Consider the following 18,579-nt stretch of genomic DNA (forward strand, 5'->3'; position numbering starts at 1 on the left):
TCCAATATTTTCCAAGCAGATTGCAAAACATACGTTTTTCAATCAACAAATTTAACGTAAATGAAAACACAAGTGTCGCCTTGGTTTCGGAGTGCTCGGAAAATTCCAGTTTCGTACCAAATGGTTGCTAATTGAAGATATGAAGTTGATGTAATTTTTCTGTGTATTCAAATAAAAAAAACACAGGCGTAAAAACTAAAAGCTACCCTACCAAGTTAGCCGGGCTTGCTCGTAGCTGACCTTGCCTTTAGCCTTAGCTTTTCATCTAAGTCCAAGAGTTAGGATATTGTTAGCAGGACTTTAGCAGCTGCAAAGCCTCGGTGTTAGGGCGTTGTTGTTAATGAATTTCCGTGGATAAATGTGCTAAACATGTGAGCTAATATTTATACCCAAACCCTTCAGCCTGGTCCCTTTTTAAATGGTTTATATCTTGTTTTAAAAATGCTCAAAATATCTGTGCCACATAATTCCCTTTTGCTTGTCCAAGTATGTTTTTACATAAACATTTCATTAATGTCACATTGGTTTCACATCTTTCATTCTACTTTCAAACTACAGTGCAGCTCACTTGGCAGAACATACTACTTTACTACTAGCCTACTTACTTCATTCAGGTGTGTTTTAGGTGGATCATCCCTGGTAATACACAGTTTTCCTTAGACCTCTATGGCTAAGCAATATATGTTCGCTAGCTAGAATATGAAGACCAACTTTTGTATAATTCATTCTGAAATCTAGGACCTGTACCAACAATGTCAAGCCACGGAGCAGAGGAAGACAATACTTTAAAGAGTTGGACTCAGTTAAGTCCATATCCATAATATTTATAGACCACACTGTATATTTTCATTGTAGTCTGAACCTTAATGACCCCTGACCTCTAATGTTTGGGTACATCTTTTTTCAGATTATACTCTTGATGTTCTTTTTTTTATTATTCCTTTTCCAATGACTGATGAAAGTTGTGACTCCAGAGCGACTCCTCAAAATCTCTTCATCCTCTTGACCTGAAGGGAATGTTCCCTCAATATCAACAGCCTAATCCCTGTCTGCTGCCAAGCCCATCACACACACAGACACGCACACACACACAATGAAAAACCACTTCCATCATAACAATATTGTGTCACTTTTATCAAGACTAATTCTCAAACATCTGTGTGACCGTGAGAGCGCTGGTATGTGGTGACATGAGTTATAGTAATAGCTCCACGCTGAGCACATTCATTTGTGTAAATTCTGTTTTATTAATGTAACTGTGCGTATGTGTCATAATGCATGTCTCTAGCCTTAAAGCAATAATGTCTAAACCAGCCTCTAACAATAATTTAAGAGCTATACCCGTGCCAAATAGGTAGAGTAATTTCTCATCAACTTTGTATTATAAATTGAATGCAAATATGACTTTTTTTTCTACAATAGGAAAACCAAGAAACACATAAAAGGTTGCTGCTTACTTAAACTACATGTCATCAAGTATATCCTCCCTAAGCTATGAAGTAAATCACCCGACTGTGTGTATTCCACTTTACGGCGCTTGATGTATGATCTAACCTTTGTATTTATACAGTTCTGTATTTCATCTTTGTAATAAGTTTCAGGCTTCACAATAAAAGCCTTTTGAATTATTTGTGTACTTGCAACCAATAGCCCTTGTTTCTATGGATACTCCTCACATTTCTGCACCTAGACCTGGAAAATTTGACCTGGGTTGTTTTCAAAATCCCTAATAAATGGTGAAGTAAATTAGTTTCAACTCACACATGTGATATGTTCCAGCCGCAATTCAACATGTTTTCACAGGAATGGTTTTGGTTAGTAGAAGTCGAAAGACCAAACACGACTTCAAACACCAAAAATCAAGTAGTTATTTATATTCTCTATTTCTGTATTGTTCATCAGTAAACTTGGCATAGTTTTACCATCACATTAGCTGCACCTGTGTTTGGGTTTCCTTTGTTTTTCATACTAATGTTCGGTCTCATGTTTTCATCAGGTTCTGCAAAGCGTCGCAGGAAACAGGATCAGTGTTGCGGTCACCTGAACTCACTCTCAGCCATCAAGTACGCCATCGTTTCCCTCTACATCCTGGTTCTTCTCACCATCTTCGGACTCTGCCTGGCAGGTAGGATGAATGATAAATGGATTTTCACGTGTTTGGTTCATATGTTACCTATCTGGATAATTTAGGTTATATGCATTGTTATTTTGTCACTTCAGGATGGGTTCAAATCATCTTTTTATTCCAAAACACTGTCAGTACAGTAATGCATATTACAAAACATTTGGATCCACTTTTGTTAGTGATCATCATTACCTTTCTTTTAAACGTTACGGTAACACTTTACTTGACGCCTATCTCTATAACGCATTATAACCATACTTATACTGAGCTATAATGCAGTTATAGCTCAGTATAACTATAGTTATAAACACTCATAAATGATCATAATGCTTTATAACAATAAGCATAACACACTATAAAGCATTTTATCATGACTTATAAGGTCAGGTATTATAATACATTATAATTGTTAGTAACTCGCTGACAATGACCACATCGATAATGCATTAAATATAGTTATAATGTGTTATAATTGGCTTATAAACGTGTATAACTATCATTATAAACACTTGTAAATTACCATAAGGCTTTATAACAATAAGCATAACACATTATAGAACATTATAACTCTATTATAATACTTGACCTTATAGGCCATTATAAAATGCTCTATGATGCGTAATGCTTATTGTTATAAAGCTATGCTTGTTAGGATTATTGTTATAAATCATTGTGATCATTTATGAGTGTTTATAACTATAGTTAGACAGTGCTATAACTGCATTATAACTCCTTATAAGTATGGTTTTAATGCATTATAGACATAATAAAGTGTTATCAAAGTGACTTTCTGACAACATTATAGTAGTCCAGAGCCCTCAAAACAGAAAAATATAATGAAATGATGCAAGATAGTAAATATAACAGACCTTTTACACCTTGAAACACAACAAATAACAAAGACAGCGTATCAAATATCAAAACATAGCATGCTGTAATGTAACATCTGCAGTAGGAGCTGCAGTTAAGTGTCCACATGACCTCAGACACATCTAGTGGTTTCATCCCTGATAATGACGGAGGAGATGCTGCCAAACTTTTTCCCCTCGTGCAAGTTCAGTGAAATGACTCTCAGATGAGCCACGTCCAACACATGTTGTGCCTTTTGCAGTGTGTTTTGATAGTAAATATGATTTTATTACTGTAGCCTGAGTGTTTGTTGAAACATCAAGCGAGGAAAAATGTGACACATGATGTTGATCAGCTCACTCCGAGATGAGTCGTTCAATAAAACGTAGTGGATGTTTATATCACACAAAAAACAAAGGCGGCTGGTTAGTTTGAATATTCTGTTGTGCTGTTATCAGACAATCTCTCAGCTGTTTAAAATTAATCCGAGTTTGTTGGAGAGAAACGAAAAGGAAGGAAGGATGGGGGTGATTGATTGAAAGAAAGAAAGAAAAGCAGCAGCAGTGCACTGTACTGTAGAGGCGGAGGGAGGGAGGGGGCGCATATTGTTGGTCTTTTGTTCTCCAGAGCTCTGTTATGCAGATGACATCAGCCGTTTTCTCAAGGTTGAATTATAATGAAGAACACACACATGCACATATACACACTTGCACCATAAAAAATCCCACTTATTTAGTCTTAGGTAACACTCAGGGATGTGGTCTGCAACCTTACACTCCTCTTAAACTGTCTGTTCTGGTTTAGCAATGAGTACACACACTGTCGTTCCCACACATTTGTGCAATTAATAAACTCCTGCTGGTGATTGTATAGACTTTATACACTTGATAAATGTAGACATTTTACTGCAGGAAGGTTTGTATCGGTGCAAGAAGCAGCACAGATGTCTGTATCTGCCTAATGAAACGTCACTCCGTGTCCGTGGAGATTTCTCACCTGGATCGTGAAATCGGTTTTCCTCAAGTGCGCCGCACAATTGACCTGTCTTCTTCCTGCCGCCATTGTGGAGCTCAGGACCCGTGTGACAGATTTAGACTTAATTCCCCCACACATGTGAATGTTACGTTTGTCACAGCATTTTGGAAGCGTGACAAGCTTGACCTTTTTTTACACAGCGACATGAAAGACAGAGGAGAGAGAGATAAACCGTGACGCCAGCTCTTTTTTTTCTTCTTTTTTTTTGTGCTGCGTGGTTCCCATAGCGCACCTGCATCGGTGGCTTCAGGAGTGTCGGGTTTTCAATTTGCTGAAGTGTAGGACTCTCCGCTGCACAGAGCTGCAGCACCTTTTAGTGTGATTAAAGAGCTGGCTTCACAACTACGAGGGGGCTCAGCGGCCAATTTGTTGCGTGTATAGAGAGAATGAGGACCGCTTGATTGTTGGAAATGTACTGGGAGTGAGGGAAAATTCCAGTTTAGTGCTGTAATGACGCTGGATTGGTGATGAGGTTTTGCATCATAGTGTTTATCTTGGAGGAACTGATCCTTGATTTGATGCATGTTACTATAACAGTTAGTCTTGATCGTTACTCCAGTGTTGCTTCAGTCATCAGGCAGCGATTTGTGGTGTCCAAGACAGACTCACAGTTAAAGGGATAGTTCAACATATGTCATACAGTATATATATAACATATAGTCATAGCAAGGTAAATACAGAGACTGCTTGCCGAAAAACTGTCCCTGAAGGCAACGCACATCAGTGGTTTTGCATGAATTTACCTCTAAAACAACTCTGTCTCGTAACGTTCTGTTATTATCTCATAGCGTGGTGAATGTGCAGGTCACAACTTGTCCACCAGAGCGTTTTGGAGTTGTTGGATTGTGTATTTGATGAGTTTGATGAAGGAAATCAAGAAATCCCATAAGCCTCCGTAGCGTAGCTCTGAGCAGCTCACGGCTCTGCTCCGCCGTTCTAAAAACAGCTTGCACCGACAAATAAAGGTAACAAACCTACTGCTAAAACTATAGGGATTATGGCAATGAGCCAATTTGCCAAAATGTTGAACTATCACTTTAAGGCAAAGCACTTTATCAGCAGTGTCATCATATAAATTTTGCTAATCATAATCCATACCAGATGAAACACTGTCCCAACAGGCATCAGGGACAGAAATGAGCATTGTGGAGGTCTTCATGATGTAGTTAAGACAAGTTACAGACATAATTTATGACTTGTGTTGAATGATCTAACTCATAAAAGCAAAAACACATTTTTCAAAATGTCATAATTTAACAGTAAAGCAACACTACAACACAAAATTTTCACCTGTTATGTCTCATATTTGCCTTAAAAGTGGATTTTCATTGATCTGGGTTTCATATTCTGTCTTAATAGTGGGTGAGCTAGCAGTGATCATGCAGACTCTTAAAGGGATACTTCACCCAAAATCGATAATTCACCCAATTTTCTACTCACCGTCACCGTCATGCCAAGGAAGGGTTTGGAGAACTTTCAGAGTCATCAAAACGCTTTAGGAGTTCCAGGGGCTGGCAAGAGATTTTCATATAATGGCGGCGGATAGAGTTCACTTTTGAATCGTCCAAAACACACACTATGAAACATCCAGATACCTCCATACTGCTCGTCTGTACTGACCCAAGTGTCCTAAAGCTGCCACATGAAGAAGTTGTTATAGGAAAAAATAAATGTGATCTCTGTTTTTAGCCTTGTTGTAGCAGTAGCTCCCAGTGGCTGCACGAGATTTGCTGCGAGATGTTCATTCGTCGTTGTAAACCATTGAATGTATGATGTAAACACAGAATAACATCTCGCAGCACTATCCGCCGCCATTATATGAAAATCCGTTGCCAGCCGGACCCCCCCTGGGACTCCAAAAGCGTTTCGATGACTCCGAAAGTTATCCAAACCCTTCCTTGGCATGACAGTGAGTAGACAATTGGTGAATTATCGATTTTGGGTGAAATATCCCTTTAAGTAGTAGGAAAACAGCAGGCAGTGATAAGTCTACAGCATTTCAAAAATGATATTTTATATTGACGATGACATGGAACAAACATCTGGTCTGTGTTAATCTCAGTTTCCAGTTGGCTGATACCCAAGCAGACAAGTGCATCTGACGTTTTAGAGACAATTTCTTGAAATGATCTGTGTGTGTGTGTGAGTTTGTTTTGTTTTGAATGAAGACTTCATGAACACGCTGAAAGCTCGTTTGAGATGGTGATAATTGTGTTTGTCAAAAAGTTTAAAAAGTTTAGGAAATAACAGAGGAAAAGCAGGTTTAAAGCTCTGTGTGTTGAAGGACTGGTGCCGTGCTGCGGGGCCAGTTATCGCTACATTATGTAATGCAGCAGGGAGAATCACCCACATTTCCCCAGCAGCCAGCCAGCCAGCCAGCCAGCTCCAAACCTCCAAAATCTGGGGTTTGGAGGCACTGACGGTGTTTCTTTCAAACACCACATGTCTCTGTGATTGGCACAAAACAAGTGGAGCTGTAATGTGGAAATTTTGATGTGCGAGTTATGGAAATGAGCTCGAGCTGTTGTTATTTCATATCACTGGGTTTGTGACACAGTGCTGTAATAAATTCCAGTGTCTTTAGAGCTTACTCTGCTCCTCCTCCTCCTCCTCCTCCTCCTCCACTTCATCCTCCTCCTGGTTGATTTGGAAAAACCCTGGCCGGACGCCACGGTAGCCTCGTAGCCAGTTCACTGGAGTGTATGTGTGTGAACGAGAAAAGCCTGTGGAGGTGTCGGACTTTTACGGCCGTTACCTTTTGCGAACTCTGCTGTGGCCTCCTTGTAAATGTCACCTCGCTTATTAGAGGCGAGGGAAGACAAAGAGAGTCCGACGGAGATGGAGAGCGACAGAATGAAAGAATGAAAGTTGCACGGACGGAGAAATTAAAAGGAGATAGAGACAGAAGAAGAAGTGACAGGCCCAGGAACAGGTTTAAGAGCCGGGCTGGCCTCAGACCAGCAGGATCCTGGAGGAATCAACTGCTTTCACTAATCCTAATTTCATTTCAAGACCTCCTCCTCTCCCCTCCCGTCCCACCCCCCGAGCCACCCACTCATGCCGTAACCACATGGCTGATGCCATTAAATGGCTGTGGCTGTGTGTGTATGTGTATGTGTGTGTGTGTGTGTGTGTGTGTGTGTGTGTGTGTGTATTCCCAGGCACAGAGATGTAGTTAAGAGCTTGGAACGGGCTCGTTGTCGTCACAGAGGTATTTGGTTATTTGAGGCTTTTTTAGATGAGGTTGTTTTAGAAAAGCAATCAAACCGAGCTTTTCAGCCGGCCTCTCTTAAATGAAATGCCGGCCATCTAAAAGCTAAGTGGCTCCAGTGTAGCTTCACGGGAGGCCCACCCCACCCCCACCCCCTGACCCCCACCCTCATGCACATACACACACATTCATAAGATGCGAGTGGACGCGGTCGCGACGGCTGCCAAATTTCCGACAGATTCAACTCTTTGACTTTGACTTTTGTCTTTTTGTTGTGTTTTTTTCTCTCTCTCTACCTCGTTCTTACTTTGTCTCCTTGGCCTCCGCCCAACCTCATGGCTCCCAGTGATTCCCCCCGTGCTTTCAAACACATCCATATATCAGTCTCCTCTCTGGCTGAACACATCTGCATTCATGACATGATAAGCATCATAAAGTATTTTCTGTCTCTGTCAGATCCTAAATCTTCTGGTTTGGACAAGTGCAAGAAGGGAGAGATAAACACAAGTACAGAAAGATAAAAAACCACAAACTGATGAATCCTGCTGTGTGCCTCAGCTGCTTTATCGCTACGTTACGTCTACCAGCTTATCTCCGTGTAGATACGAGACATCTCCGTCCGCTCTGATCAGGAGCCTCAGGAGCAGCATGGTGATTGGTCCATAACTGAAAGGTCACATGTTCAGCTCCCATGATGCTCGGCTGCAGCCACATCCCAGACTTTTATCATCTCCAAGGCGCCTGCTTGGAGAAACTTTTGTCTTTTGTAGTCACTGTTTTTTTGGCGGCCCACGACTCAAGAGGAGGGACATTAATTAAGAAACATGTCAACATGTCAATGTCAGAAACATTTTCTTTTCTTTTTTTTTCAAGCTTCTCTTGATAACTGCGCTCACACGCCGGCCAGGCCAAATGGTCACCAGATGCAACTTGACGACTGACGCAGACTTGCTTCCCAGAAGCCCCGTGGACTCAGTCCCTGTTTTAGGAGCGGGGGCTGTTTCCCACATCACCTTCAGTTTTCTATTGAACTGTGACTCTTATTTGTCCTTATCTGAAGGAGTTACTGCAGGTTGTTGCACGGAAAAGTGTTAAAAGTTGAGGCGTTAGCAGCAGTGAAAGAGATTAAAGGGATTTTGGCAAATTGGCCCATTGCCATAATAGACATAGTCATAGCAGTATGTTTGTTACCTCCTTTCATTACCTGCAGATTCACCACGCTATGAGATAATAACAGAACGTTACCAGACAGAGTCGTTTTAGAGGTAAATGCAGAGACTGTTTGCTGAAAAACTGTCCCTGAAGGCAACACGCATGAATTTACCTCTAAAACAACTCTGTCTCGTATCGTCTTGGCGTGGTGAATGTGCAGGTCACAACTTGTCCACGAGAGTGTTTTGGAGTTGTTGGATTGTGTATTTGATGAGTATTTGATGAGCCGATTTGCCAAAATGTTCAACTATCCCTTTAATACTGTTTCCATGACTGATTGTTGATTTTCTGCTCTTAGATTTAGTTTAAACCTTTAAGAAACCAGTGGCACAAAAGAAAAATGGACATGAAATACCTTGATTACACCAAAAAAGGTACTGGTAATGTGATATTCAACTGTAGAGTAATCATCAAGCTACGGAAAGCAGAATGATCCAATTCCAGGCTGTCGCACAAACCATAAACTGACTGTCCATCAAATTTAACAAGTGAAATCAGCTCCATGTCCTTCATGTCCAGAAACACTCTTCTATGGGATGTATTGGCTTTCTTCTTTTATCACCATGAACTTAGCCAGGTTAAGATGAAGTCAAGGGTACCTTACATTTCTGTCCTTATTTGGGTCACTAAGGTGCTTTGTGCAATGGTTTAACTAACTCTAAGTGATCCCTTAAGTATAACACAAAGATAAGAGAAAAGTCCTTAAATATTTAAAGCTTTTCTGGATCTTTCTTGACCTCACAGGTTCATTTTTTCTTCCCTGGCCGTTGCCAACACATCTGCACATTCCTACACAGGGGGTCAGTCTTCTTCTCTGTGTGCTGGAGCAGAGGTTTGTCCATTGATAATAAGACAATGTTCTCTGGACGGTGCGTTCACTGTACCGTCTGTAGATTTCACTCTTAAGTTTCAACCTGGAAACAGAGAAAATCCCCCGTCAGTGTTGATTTCAGTCAATTACCTGATTGTTTAGATAAAAACCTGAGCTGGAACAATGCTACAGCTCTGCAGCGTGTTCCCCTGGACTGATTGAATTATTGCAATTTTTTTTTTTTTTTTAATGTCATTTTGATAAATGCATTTTGGGCGACCTCCAAGAGTCTTCTATTATTTTTCTTTCTAATGTTTCCCGTGGGACGTTGCATAATAACGAAGGCCATGTTCAGGTTCAGATTGAAATGAAAAATAACAGGAGATAAGTATGTAAGAGAATACCGGTGTTTTTACATGTTTAAGCCTCTAAATGACATGTGTAATGATGTCTTATAACTTCAATTGTGGGAATCAAAACAAAATAATGTCATTATATCCCATGATCAGTTGCAACATCTTTGCATTGTTCACATTGGTGACATAACCAACTCTCTCCCTTCAATATTTACTGTACGATATATCTGGATGAAGCACACCTCACTCCTCCTCCTCTTGGATGCAGTTGATTGGTTCCCATCACGTGTGACATTTGAAGCAAAGAGAAACCAGATGCAGAGGTTGTTTTTTTTTTCTGTTTTTTTCGTTGCGTCTCATCGAAGCCAAGAAGAAAAAAGCGAGAAATTCCTCAGATGTTTCAGATGATTTCCTCTGAGAACATCCAACGTGCTATAAACAACGTTAGTGCAGGTGAGAGAGATGTTGGACTGAACTGTAACATGTAGAAATGGACGCATAACAAAGGTGTTTATGCTTATTCATTAGCTTTATTTAAACCTTAATCATTCAGGATGCGCCATTGTTTTCAATGATGTTGAGAGAACAGATAAAATGCATCACAATACTATGATGTAATGGTTTTGGTGGCTGATGAAGGACAGTTGGACTCGCCTCCAAGAAGCCTCTTAAATGATCTGCAACCAAGTCCGGTTGCCCTCGATTCACCTTCTCTCGTAAAACCAGGACCCGAGACTCCACAGATATTTAATAGTAAACACGCTGGAACATAACGGGACATTTAAAATCATCATGTTCTTCCGCTTTAGCCTGATGGGAGCAGCCAAGTCCAACCAGAGCGGTGAAGTCGTGGCTCAGAAACCAAAACAACGGGTTTAAAAAGCTTTGATGAGATTGGACACTCACTGTCAACTACTCGTTTCGCCGTATTTGATCCGTTTATTCAATAAAATTTTGTTTAGAGCAGTTTCAGATCTTTTAACTAAACCAGATAAACACATATTCAGATTTTCTCTCGCGGTTTTGCTAACCAGCTTCTAAAAACACATTTATTTCATGTGGCTTTTCACTGTTTTATTTTTAATTTTTCTGAATGTGTTTGTTTTGTTGAAGTATGTTCTTATCCCTGATTTTTATAAGTGCACAAAAATAACTTTTATTATTATAATTCTCATTAGCCTTGCCTTTAAAGCCTCAGATATAATCAAACAGTCAAAACCATGAGGTTACACATGAGTTTAGTTAAATGCCTCATTGCTTTTCATTGTCCTTGTATTTCTGTTGACTCAGGCAAAACAAACACACAGACCTAACTAAACATCTGAGTGTTGTGCCTCGCAGCACAGCACTACCTTTTAGTCAGATTTATCTACATACGATTTTTATGCGCAATAACTCCTAAGAACAGTTTTATTCTTTAACAATTGCTATGTATAGAGCACTTTGGAAGAGCTCTTTTCCTGTGTGAAGAGTTGGGATGTTTTTCATTGCATTTTGGCCAGACACTGCTACAAATATCTGGTTCCACATCTGGACTCGGTAGGAATAACAAGTTGTCTAAAGCAGCGAACAAACACATCTGTATAGATCCATATAAGGACTCACAGACGGAGCGCAGGGCTGATAACAGCCTGGGTGGGTTAAAAGAAGAATTTACACATTTTTTATTTATCGGTTTATGAGCCGGACGGGAAGCAAAAATCAAAACAAAACACTAAAGGACTGATTTGATTTTATTCTGGTCCAACCTGCTAAATAAAGTTTAGCTTTAACCTAGATCTGTGTTGTTCCGCAGGTACAGTATGACAGAGGAGCCGAGCCAGTTTTCTGAAAGGTTATTCCTCTCCCACATGTTGTGACTCTCGCAGCGCGGCCTACATCCCTGTGTTTAACTTCTACTGTAGGTGCAGCTGAGTCATGTTTTCCAGTCGGAGCGAGGATGCAGCTCACAGGTCTTGGCACCGGCGCTGCCCGTTTCCTTAGCCCTGTTAATTCCTGGAAAACATGATGGCGGATTTGTTATTCTTCTTTTCAAGCCATGAAATCTTCCAACTGAAGTCTGTTTGTGTCGTTCGGCGATACTGTCGGTAACAGCCGTGTTATTGCCAAGAAGCAGGAACGGGCAACAGGCCCCCGGGCAACGAAACGGCCTCGGTTTATTATTTTGGTCTTCGGCCCCCTTTTGTAGTCCCACGGTTTGTTCATGCGTTTGTTATCGTAATTGTGTTTGTGTTGTACATCAACTTTTCCTGCTGTGGCTAAATTTTTATTTTGGCTCTTAAAGGAACCAGATTATTTATGGTGCACTTTCTAAAACCAGCAGGTAGTTTGAGTTACATGTTGAGTGGATGTTTGCACCGGCTGCTCCTCCTCCCCAACACACACACACACTTACACACATACACACACTCCCCTGTTGTTTTTATTGTAAACACGGCGCTCGTGAACACACGCGCAGCTTTTTTGGCGCTGTTGGTGGAGTTTTTGATGGTTTCAGCATTTTCAGCTTGGCGGAGCAGGAAGTCATGTGACCATGGACAATGCACATCTTCAAAGACAGAGCAGTGAAGAGACACGTTGTCAGATCTGAGAGCAGAGGATCTACAGTATGAACGCTAAATGAAACGCGTCCTTATATCTTAAACACCCAAAGCCTTTCTTGATCTTTCTTGACCTCACAGGTCCATTTCTTCGTCCCTGGCTGTTGCCAACACATCTGCACATTCCTACACAGGGGGTCGGTCTTTTTGTCTGTGTGCTGGACGGTGCGTTCACTGTACTCTCTGTATAGTATTTCACTCGTAAGTTTCCACCTGGAAACAGAGAAAATCCCCCGTCAGTGCTGATTTCAGTCAATTACTTGATTGTTTAGATAAGAACCTGAGCAGGAACAATGCTACAGCTCAGATCTGTGAATGCTAAATGAAGTGCACAACATACATAAACCGCTTTCTGCAGAGATATCCTCTGTTATAGCCACCTTTTCAACACACCACAGTGAGCTGGCAATCAAATAAATTACCATTCATACATTAGTCATACTGCTTGTCCTGTGCATGCAGCGACGTCCAGCTGACATTAGGTGAAGACAGGTTAAACCCTGGACAGGTCATGACTCTATAACAACGACAAACAACTTCACAAACTGACATTGACGCCATAGAGTCTCCAAATGACCTATCATACATGTCTCTGGACTGTTAGGAAGTTGGAAAACCTGGAGAGAATCCATACAGACATAAGGAGAACACATAGAGTCTAAATGAAAAGGCCCTGAAGGTCAAACTCAGGTGACGGAGCTCATCACAGTAACACCAGGTAAAGAGCTAGATGATCACATTGGTCAAATTGTGATTGGTCATGATATCAACATGATGAAAGGTGCCACTTCCAGCTAGAGTATTTTTTTTTTCATTTTATCTTTATAAAATGAAACTACTGTACTGTAATTTCCCAGCTTGGGATCAATAATATCTATCTATCTATCTATCTATCTATCTATCTATCTATCTATCTATCTATCTATCTATCTATCTATCTATCTATCTATCTATCTATCTATCTATCTATCTATCTATCTATCTATCTATCTATCTATCTATCTATCTATCTCATATATGATTGATAAATTCATTTCTATAAATAGCGATCTATACGCTTCAGAATAATGAGTTTTGATGGTCAGCCCAAACCTAGGAGATTTATTTTAGCATTTAGCTCACATAAGCGGCTGTAGTGTTTATGTCTGAGCTGTGACTTTTAACAAAACACAAAGTCTTGACTGCCTCAGGGCTTCCCTATTGTTCAGTTCGACTTTAATTCTCTTGATGATGATGATTCCTGCAGGATGTGCGGGCGAAAGCCGCTGCAGCAGATGGACACCAGAGAAATCAAAAGTTAACCCTAATGTGAACCACAGCTCTGGGCTGACGATCAAAGTTTTTTTTTCCTTGTGTCCCCTCTGATTCTGTTTCTTTTCTTTATTTGCTCCATCCTTTTTATATAAAACCTTTTAGTGGTCTTGTCATAGTAGAAACAAATTGGGTCTGTGGGACAGTGGTGGAGGAGGAGGGAGGAGGCGGCCGCGGTCATACCTGACCGTTAAAAAAAACAAAGACGGGCTAACTTTACCACGACCACATGCTCTGGATTATTTCAGATCCTTTGTGGTTATTTAAGACGGTACACCCCCTGTCACAACACGCTACAAGATAAAAACCTGTCCTGAATGTGGACCATATGTGTCGGGCTAAGTTTGGCCTTAAGGAAACGTAAAGAAGTTTAAATCCGACACCACAAAGCTCCACTCCACTAATAACTTTAAAAGAGAAACTTTGAAACCACACCCCTCGAGAAAACAATCAGACGTTTTTTTGGCCGCTGAGGACGAGTTGTTTCTGATCTTGGTGTGTTTACGTTCGACACGGGTAAGAAATTTCTTCCCTAAACACACACACACACACACACACATCGCCTGGAGGAGAACGTAGGAGTACGTTTCACTGACCCACGACTACATACACGTAGAAACACACAAACTTCACATGCTTCATGTGCTGAAAGTGCAAGTATGAATGCAACTAAAACCACATGCACACTAATGCAGACACACACACACACAGATGTATATATCCAGGGATCATATGAATATTTAAAGAAAACACATGCAGGAACATATAACAAACACAAGTGGAGTCAAAAGTATGTGCACACAAATATGAGCCTGAGGCATTGATTCAAATACTGACATGAAAAATGCACACATACATTTACACATGTACGGCACATCTAGAGACTCACTGAGCTTTAGACATGCATTGCAAACCCACAAATGCCAATACATGCACACACACACACACACACACACACACACACACACACACATGAAGACCTGTGTCACATGCACACACTGTCCCAGGCAGGGCCTCCAGATTGACTCTGAGAACATAAAGCCCTCTCTAATGGGTTTCTGTTCTGTGGTCATGGTCCTTTTCTGAAGAAAGGAGTCAGTCTGGAGACGGTCCAACATTCCCGTCATAAGAGGAGTGTGTTCGCGCTCAAACACACACACACATACACACACACACACACACACACACACACACACACACACACACTGAAAGATGCAGAGTAAAGTCAGTCCTTCAATCCTCCATAAGAGCAGTCCCAAAAGTCAGACTCATTCAGCAGTCAAACACAGGTCATTAACATGTCAAGACTAATTGGTCCAGACCTCTTTCTCTCTCTCTCCTCTCTGTTGTAAATAGTTTTTATGTTGTCTTGAGGCAGAAGTGCTTTGCAGTCAATAAAAAGTCTCACAGTGATATATGTATGTGGTGTCATCGTGGTTGCAGAACCATTCATTCGTTCTAATGTTTTATAATTGAATCATATTTCTTGGTTTCTTCAGTTTCGTCCGTGTTCTGACTTTGTCTTTAATTAGTTAGATTTATTTGTTGTCTTCAGTGTGTGTTGGTTTGTTTGTTAGGCAGATAGAAACATGCTTATTGTCAAATGACGTGTCAACAACAAATAACACTACACTTTACTTTCATATACACTACTCACAATAAGTTAGGGATGTTTGGCTTTTGGATTAAATTTCAGAATGCACCTAAAATGCAGGTGCACTTAATTTAACCTTCTCTAAACTTTTGAATGCACATGTCCAATTGTTCAATGTTTCAGTACATATTGAATATCAAGCTGCTCTCTAACAAGGTGATTAACCACAAAAATGACAACAACCGTCTGATTTAGTGGTTCAGTTGTCATTGAACCACTAAATGTTCTGGTTCAATGACAAGTTGTATACAGTCCTCTTCTCTCTCCCTCTCCTCTCCACCATGTTCACATGTTGACATCATGAGACCAAGACAACACTTTGATGATCAAGTTATTGAGACATTGAGATTTTTGTTGTGCTATAGCCACCACTGTTGTTAGCTTTTGTTTGAGATAAAGAAATTGCCATTGCATCCTTCTACTTAAAAGGCTTTCATGATAGAATATCACTGTAGCATGAACTTTTTATAGGGATATTCTTGTCAAATATCCCTAACTTTTTGTGAGTATAGTGTATAAGAAGATGCCATGTGTTAAAATCTTTGTCTGTTTTCTGCAGCTGTGGTTTTCACCTGTTTTGAGTCATGTATAGAAAACTCACTTCTCTTAGCTCCACTTCTCCCAGGAGTCACTACTATCACACCTGACATCTGCCAGACGGACACAAACCTCCTGCTCTGACCTTGTGGTGATTGTTCAATGCCAAACCTGTCAGAGCTGCAGACGTTCTCGAACCTGACGGTGTAATGTGTAATGCTCTCAGTCGTCCCACCCGTCAAACATCACATCACACACATCCTGTTATCTTGATGTGGATCTAGAGCTGGCAGACTTTTCTAGAGAGGTCACTGCTCTGTATTCAGCCACTTTGCAGTAGTTGCTAATGTTTTTGCACCACTGCCACAGCCATGCTGGGCCACGGTCAGTCTCCAGTTTCCATTGTCGTTAAGATTTAATGGAAAGGTCACTCTCAGTATGGTTTTCGTTATTATTAATTATTTTATTTTGAAAACCCATCCAGAGACCCTGAAACCTACAGCAAGTGATTTGTAAAATCAATACAAAACCGCAAATTCATGCAAAACCGCTGATGTGCGTTCCTGTCAGGGACAGTTTTCCAGCAAACAGTTTCTGCATTTACCTCTAAAACAACTCTGTCTGGTAACGTTCTGTTATTATCTCATAGCGTGGTGAATGTGCAGGTCACAACTTGTCCACCAGAGTGTTTTGGAGTTGTTGGATTGTGTATTTGATGAGTTTGATGAGTGAAACCAAGAAATCCCATTAGCCTCCGTTCTAAAACTTGCACCGACAATTAAAGGTAGCGAACCTACTGCTATGACTATAGGGATTATGGCAATGTGCCAATTTGCCAAAATGTTGAACTATCCCTTTAACATTAAGCACATTGGGCCTCATTCACGAACCGTTCTTAAGAACAAATTTGTTCTTAAGTCCTACTTACGAAGTTTTTACGAAGATTGTGGCATTCATGAATGTTTTCTTATCCAGAATTTGTTCTTAACTAAGAACAAAATCTACGAACAGTCAGGAGTATACTTACGCACAAGTGCTGAGACTTCTGCAAAAATAACCGATTATAGTGTTTTCTTCTGTTCTGCAGTTGTATGATATTATATGATTTGAATAAGAATTATTTTCTTATCTTTTATGATGTTTTTAATAATCATATATAACAATAATTGACAAATCATTGCAGTCTCTTAAAAAACATTATAGACACTTAATTCATATCATTCCCCCCCTTTTCTTTGGGGGCAGCATACAGCTGCCGATATGATTTTTTTTCCTAATTGCGGGCTGCAACAGTGCACTTACTGTAAGTGTTCACACTACACACAACTGTTTTTTTTTTCATATGTGATAATATGATGATATTTATGATGGCACACGTGAGAGTGTGGTCTCTCTGATAACAACCGAAGAGCTGCATCCACTGCTGACGCTACTAAATATAGCCTAAATATAAATATAAATATATAAACTAAATATAAGCCTTTTGTTTGTTTCTTAGTTTCATTCCTGCCGCAGTAGCGCCACTTCACTACTTAAGTTCTTTTTACGTTTGGAGTCTGGTGCTCCCTCCCAGATTTTCTTTTGAGCATTTCAACTTTCTTTCTCTCTTCACCTTCTCTGCTCAGTGCCTGTGGGTGCTGTGTGCACACGGCCCTGCAGTCTCATGCCCTTTTACGGGCATTGATGGGGCTTTTACCTATTCTAATCATATGTTAATTAGACTCACCTGGTACACGCCCTCAACTTACGAGGAGTTGGCCTAAGAACACAGCTGCGAACAATTCTTACGAACGCGTTGATGAATCTGACGTAGGGTTTTCTTAAGGAACCTCTTAAGAACAACTTAAGAAAGAATCTAAGAAGGTTCTTAAGAAGATATTGGTGAATGAGGCCCATTGTTTTTTATAAAAGCTGAGATTTGACCTCAGCTTCATTTTCTGGAGCCAGATTCTGCTTAAATAAACTCAATTTCTAACACGTTTTTAGCTGGATTTCAGATTTAAAAAAAAAAATTATTTAGATGTTATTCTCTATTTATCATGTCTTTTTATCTTATTTCTTTTTTTTATTACTATTTATTGTGTTTCTCCAGGCCTCGAGTTCAAATCTCATTCTTTCATGTCTGCAGTAACTTGGCCGTCTGGAAACAAAACGATGATTGACAACACATTGACAACCTGTGTATTAATACATTGATACATTGGTGAGGGGTGAGGGTCCAAGCTCCGAGCACGATAGCAGGCGCCCAAATTAGTCCTCTAAACGCTGCTTTTTCAGTTTTATTAGCAGGCTAATTAAGCAACAACAGATTCCAAAGACTCTGGGCAGGCTTTGCTCATGTCTCTCTCACACACACACACACACACACACACACACACACACACACACACATTGTAAGAGGAGGGGGGGGTTGATTTGACTAATTGTGGTGCTGGAGCTCAGCGAAGTCCAGAGAAACATACAATACAAAAAAAAAATGTGAGTGCTGGCGTCTCGGTGCTGAGAGGCTGTTGGCGTCCCGCTGTGTTTGGTTTGGTGACAATTCGACCCAGAAGGAATCAAACGAATGGTGGAAAATGTGAAGAAACACTTGAAGTAATTCAGATTTAAGATACTGAATGATAACCAATCTGTCCGTTCACGCTCTAACTGTGGATGAAGCAGAAACGTGCAGATATGAAATACATAAAGGTGCTTTGTGGGCTTTTTTCTCCTAAACAAAGTCGTGTTTACATTCCCCGTCTCCTGTGTGTATCCTTGAGGGCCTGCATGAAAAATGTGTGGAATCTGTTTTTCTTCTCCCTAAAAAACATTTCTAAAAAGAGAAATAATAATTTAGTCCTGCATTGTTTACCTCCATGTTTGCTGGCGTGCCTCT

General features: G+C 40.4%; 1 protein-coding gene across 1 annotated transcript in view; it reads left to right on the forward strand.

Moving 5' to 3' along the window:
- The window catches only part of scara5 (scavenger receptor class A, member 5 (putative)), a 113,065-nt gene that overhangs the window by 18,400 nt on the left and 76,086 nt on the right, over positions 1–18,579 (forward strand). Inside the window, exon 3 of the mRNA XM_085770345.1 lies at positions 1,997–2,125. Within this exon, the coding sequence (XP_085626471.1) occupies positions 1,997–2,125 (129 nt within the window). The remainder of the gene's footprint in view (positions 1–1,996; positions 2,126–18,579) is intronic.

This window comes from Trachurus japonicus, chromosome 24 (assembly GCF_045865225.1).
Source record: "Trachurus japonicus isolate A0001 chromosome 24, Traja_1.0".
Lineage (NCBI taxonomy): Eukaryota > Metazoa > Chordata > Actinopteri > Carangiformes > Carangidae > Trachurus > Trachurus japonicus.